The 5,610-nt window shown below is 38.0% G+C and overlaps 1 protein-coding gene across 1 annotated transcript; it reads right to left on the bottom strand.

The window, feature by feature from the left end:
• Positions 1 to 2,267: 2,267 nt before the first annotated feature.
• On the bottom strand, positions 2,268 to 5,170 carry WDR5A (Transducin/WD40 repeat-like superfamily protein). The gene is made up of 2 exons (XM_008238644.2): positions 4,152 to 5,170; positions 2,268 to 2,873 (listed from the first exon to the last, which is right to left on the bottom strand). Exons 1-2 carry the CDS (start codon positions 4,824 to 4,826, stop codon positions 2,583 to 2,585), a joined length of 966 nt encoding a protein of 321 aa, XP_008236866.1. The 5' UTR covers positions 4,827 to 5,170; the 3' UTR covers positions 2,268 to 2,582.
• Between the last annotated feature and the right edge of the window lie 440 nt (positions 5,171 to 5,610).

Genomic DNA, 5,610 nt, shown 5'->3' with positions numbered 1-5,610 from the left:
TTCAGCTTGATGCCAAGGGTTTCCCCATTCCATTGACAAAGCTCATGGAAATTAGAAACATGATCCATCTAATCTAAACAACATTAATTAAGATTGTGTTCAGATCCGTATCTTTTATTATTATTTATAATTTATAATTATAGATTAAAACGTTGTTAATGGCTCTAATCCCCACGAAGGGGTCAGCAATGTTGCTCCAAGGCCAAGTCCAACGTTGTTGTATGTTCACGTTGAAGAATTCCTAGGGCTACCCTGGCAAATCCAATAAAGAAATCTAGGACATCAGAGCAAGTACTAGTACTGATTTGTCGTCTTCTGGGTGCCTCGCGTGTATATTTTGCATTACATTATTTCTGGTGACCAACATGTTTTGTTAGGGTTCCCCCACCACCCAGCTTTGCTGCGAGTTGCTGTTGTTGGGTTACCAGGGCATCCACAATTATTCCACCCATACCATACTCCTATCCTATGTTAAGTTTCTATTGACCCTCCGATGATTTTAATCAACGGCAAGGCGAGAGAGAGAAATTTGAACTTAAAATTTCTTCGACTATTGGACTTGGAACTTACTATACTTCTATAATTTCGTTCTTGCCAGCAATATTGCATTTCATAAGGACACACACGCATGCACACATATACCGCACATTATATATATATATATATGTATATATATTATTGCGGAAGGGAATATCCGATCGATGATCCAAAAAGCTGTGATTGAGAAATTTGAGCTTTACAGTCAATTGCCATTATTATCCCGTGGCTATTGTCTGTTTTTTTTTTTGTCGTGCTCCTTGGATCATATTTCTTATACACTGAACTGTGTAGGATCCATATTTATATTGGAGTGTTATGGCCCAGTGAATTTGCAGGACGTAGAGATCATGAATCAAATGCCTTCATCTACTTCATGTATAATGAGTCACTCACATGGATTAAGCATGTGCACAACATCAATTAGTGTACCATATATATATATATATCAATTAGTGTACGTACCATATATTTATCAAAATATTGCAAGTGTGATATCATCCCAAGTTCCTTGTTATTGTATGATTCATGAGCAGTACTTCAGCGAATTAGATTGGTGGACAACTTGTTGAGAGGATATAGTGTGGCTAGGGTTTCAGATATATCTATATATATAAAGTAAAAGGTAGAGAATGGTAAAACATTCAAAATACCAGAAAATATGCCCTCGGTTAATGCAAACATTAAGAATTGAAATTATTAATTAAATGAGGATAATATAGTAAATTCACACTTTTTCATATTAAAAATAAATATATTAAAAGAAAAAAATAGATAATTGATCTTATTTTTATGGAGCATAACTACCCATTATCTTTTTTAATTCTAAAATAAATTTAAAAATTTAAATTATAAAAAAAAAAAAAAACTCTCACAGGCTCAGAAGCGCGTGTGGAGAGGCTAGTACTACTGAAATGAAAATTTCAAATGGCAGACAATCCAAAAAATCTAAAGTGATCAACCATATTGTTATTCTACTATATCAAGCCTCTAGCTAGGTTATTAGCTCATTGTTTTGTGGTAAAAAGCAACCAAGTTTTCTGAATCTTCCATTTCCAATTGTATATGTTGTCCCCAAAAAAATTATGATGCTGCCTCTTTCATTGCAAGGTTCAACTTTTCTAAGAACTTTTGGTAACAAGGATGAATGCAGAACCATCTATATACTTGAACCAAACTCCATCCTGCTTCAAATAGCTTGGCTAGAAAAGAAATACCATCTCTAAAGCCCAAGTAACAACCAGGCCTTCTTGATCTGAAATGCCATTACTTCAAAAAACAAAAAGAGGTCGGTCAATAAACAAGTCAAAGGGTTTACCTAAGAGTAGTGTCAATTGTTATTAACCATTAAGAGTTATCGGGTCTTAGAATAGACTCAAATGTGTAGTTAGTTTTCTCAAAATCTCCTATTATTTGTACTGGTCTGATCGCGTTGTACTGTTCGTCTCAAGCCTCACGTCTGGAGATGAAACCCTAAAGAGCAAATAAATTAGACCATTGAAGATGATGGAGAAATTGCCAGAGTTTGGAGACAAGTTCTCAAACCTGCATTGAAAAACAGAGGCTAACCAGACCCATCAAGGAGGTTCATACCACTCTTTCACCTCGAGGGTTTTTAAGTTTCTACACACCCAAAGACAAAAGGAGTCTGCACAAACATTGATCTCTATTTACCATATTCATCTACCATTTCTACTTCACTTCACAATTTCTCACTGCCTAGAAAACCATTCGTCAACACAATTTTATAACATAGTCAAGAAAACACAGCATCCATGCTCACAAGAAAGCAGAGAGAGGTTACAAAAATGGCCTCTATAATAATTAGGAGAACTGAGTTTAAACTGAAATCTAAGAAGCAAAGTTATATGATACAACAAAAATACAAAGAGATAATTACTAAACAAAGTTAGAAGGTAAGAGTCTTGCAGCAATGGCTTGGGCATAGGACAAAACGCGCTTTGTAATACAAGAAATCAATCTACCTCCTCAAGTCAAGATCTTTGAGCCACAGATGCAATCATTTACAACACAGAGAAAATGAATCAGTTCTCCTGGGTCCAGATCTTCACCGTCTTGTCATTCCCAAGTGCACCGGATGCAATTATGTTCTTAGTGGGGTGGCACGATACTGATATAACAGTGTCCGTGTGACCTTCCAATTTCTGAACTATCTTCCTGCTTTGCAATTCCCATAGGTATAGACAATTATCTTCAGAACCACTTACAATATATTTCCCATTTGTCACAGAAAAGGTGGAAGAAATGCAGAATCTCGAGCTCTTGTGACCTGTGTAAGTCTTTAGACATTTCCCAGTTGAAAAGTTCCAAAGCCTCTACAGAAACAACAGAGAAATTCTAGATGAGCTGTATACCATAACAATGAAAAGAAACCACTGCAGACAGGAGAAACATAATCTCATAAAATCAAAGAAATACACTGCTTGTGTGCTAAGGTTCTTGTTCTTTATTCTCTGTATTCTTAAAAGAAAATGGGGAGAGAGAGAGAGAGAGAGAGAAGAGAGGGGTGGGAGACACAAGAGATATCCGAGGTAAGAGAAAGGGGAATAAGTAAGTTGTGTTTTGAGATAGTTTTAGAATACCAAATGAGCTAGTAATAAAAGTTTCAGCTTATCACATTTCTTTTAACATAGTCGATTTTTACTATTGTGCTGGTATGCACATAACATCGTAACCAAATGATAAACCTGCTTGTTTTCCTTAAAATCATGCATGTAGAAAATATCAAAATAATTTCAATATGGTACCAGGAGAAAACAAAAAGGAAGGTAAATTCAGAATAGGTACCGAAGCATGCCAAAAATCTAGGAAATAAAGATAGAATATATCTAGAGCATGCTACAGGATGTACCTATATGCCCTAAAAGCAGGGAAAATTCTTAGTTTTCCGAATGCAAATTTATTGAACCCACAATTTAATTTCAAGTGCACCATGCCACCGTCAGGAGAAGGAGACAGAAAACAGTAAAATTTGATCTACACATACTGCATCACATGGCATAGTTAAAAATCCTGAATGAAAATTTGAATATCAGAATGAGATTCTGTTCTAATAAACCTATATGATAACGGAAGTATTGTGTCAAATGTGGCATCAAATATCAGCCTCACCTAGAGACTCAATTCAAAAATTGCGTAATCATTTTTCCTCTACTTTTATATTTCAGAGCCAATTATCAGGAATTTTGATTATAGGTAAGGTAAACAACCTAACTCAAAAAGGTTGAAACTTGAGTAAGAACATGTACGGATGGAACTTGGATGCAATATTTTGTTACGAGCCCTTTCCAACAACAGTTTTTCAATCCCCACTTACAGAGTTCAAGAGTAACAGATACCCACAATCTGGACAAGAGTTCTAAATGAAGCTAATCAAAATAACTGATAAAATATGCAGTTACTCAGCCTTTACCTTCCTCCTGAAGCTAAATCCTAAAACTTATATTTATTCCTTTTGGCTTTCACCCACCAATGAATTTTTAAGTGCTCAATTTTATAAGTTGAAGTGAGCATTCATATCGCAATCAAACAAACAATGCCATTCAAATTCAACCCAATAAACATAAAGAAGAAGAATGGCGAATTGGGCTTACCAAAGTATCATCCAAAGTGCCAACAAGAATGTACTTGCCATTGGGCGCGAACTTAACAAAGGAAACTGGGGGGTTCTCATCATCAATCAAAGTCTTAGTGCAGTGACCAGTTGAGGCATCCCAGGTCCTGCACAACCCATCATAGCTACTAGACACAATAATGGAGCCATCCCGATTGAAATCGACTGCGGTGACGGGGTCGGAGTGAGCCGGCAAAACCTTCAAGCACTTCCCGGTCTTAACATCCCAAATGCGCACCGTTTCGTCGAAGGAACCCGAGACGATCATATTGGACTGGGGATTGAAGTTGGCGCAGAAGACGTAGTTGGTGTGGCCATGGAGGGTCTTGATGACCTGGCCGGTGGCGACGTCCCAGAGGCGGAGGGTCTTGTCGTCGGAGGCGGAGACCATGAAGCGAGAGTCGGCAGAGAAGGCGAGATCGGAGACGCCCTGCGAATGGCCCTCGAAGGTTTGGGCGGCGGAGATGGTGGGAGTGGAGGACGAAGAGTCATCGGAGAAGGTGAGGGAGTAGGTGCGGATGGTCTTATCGGCGGAGGAGGAGCCGAGGAGGCGGCCGTCGGAGGAGAATTTAACGCCGGAAATGGCGCTCTTGTGGCCCGTTAGGGTTTCGCAGAGGGTGTAGGGTTTGTAGGACTCCGATGGATCCTTGGACATTGTCGGCCTCCTGTTTGATTTGTTTTGGGAGACTAATTTTTGGGGTGATGGGTTTTCCAGGGTTTTAGGGATTTTAAGAGAATTTGTGAGCTTCCCGCAGTAACTACAATTTACAAATGAAGAACGTGGTAAAATCAACGGTATATGTGAGAATATTGAGTTGAACGTAAAGTAAAAGAGACACAATATTTAACGAGAGGCTACAACTTTAGTATTTACAATCTCATTGGCTCATTGATTTTTCTCTCTACTCTCTCCTCTCACTCTTTCTCTTTCTTTCTTCTTTATTGGGGCTTTCTTTCTTTCTCACTTGTGTGCTCTCATTCTTTTTTCTGGAGAGATACATTCTCTGTTGATTGAGGTGTCTATTTATAGGCCAAAATATTGGGTGTTCACTCACAAGCCTTTGGCTTCACTTGAATGTTTGGCAGACAATTATTATCATTTTTCTTCAATCAATTAGGTAGTGGGCTCTACCATTTTGGGTTCCATTCTTGACTTTACAACACTCCTTCTTGGAGACCACAAATAATATGTTAGTTGCCTCATTAAAATCTTGCTTGGAGAAAACCCAATGATGTAGAAAACTCGTGGAAGGAAGAAGAGTACAACAATCAGTATAACATACTTCTGAATGCTCCCCCTAATATCTTCATGACTATCTTTCTAGAGGGAAGATCTTTCAGACTGAGTGAGGGATGTAGCCATCAACAATCCATGTAGTTGAGTAAGTAAATATATTTTCAGTGAATTATCTCTATGTAAATCATAGAAAATTCCAGAG

This window comes from Prunus mume, linkage group LG1, assembly GCF_029339155.1.
Source record: "Prunus mume cultivar Tortuosa linkage group LG1, ASM2933915v1, whole genome shotgun sequence".
Lineage (NCBI taxonomy): Eukaryota > Viridiplantae > Streptophyta > Magnoliopsida > Rosales > Rosaceae > Prunus > Prunus mume.
The sequence above is the reverse complement of the archived record's forward strand: the minus strand, read 5'-3'. Positions and strand labels throughout refer to the sequence as shown.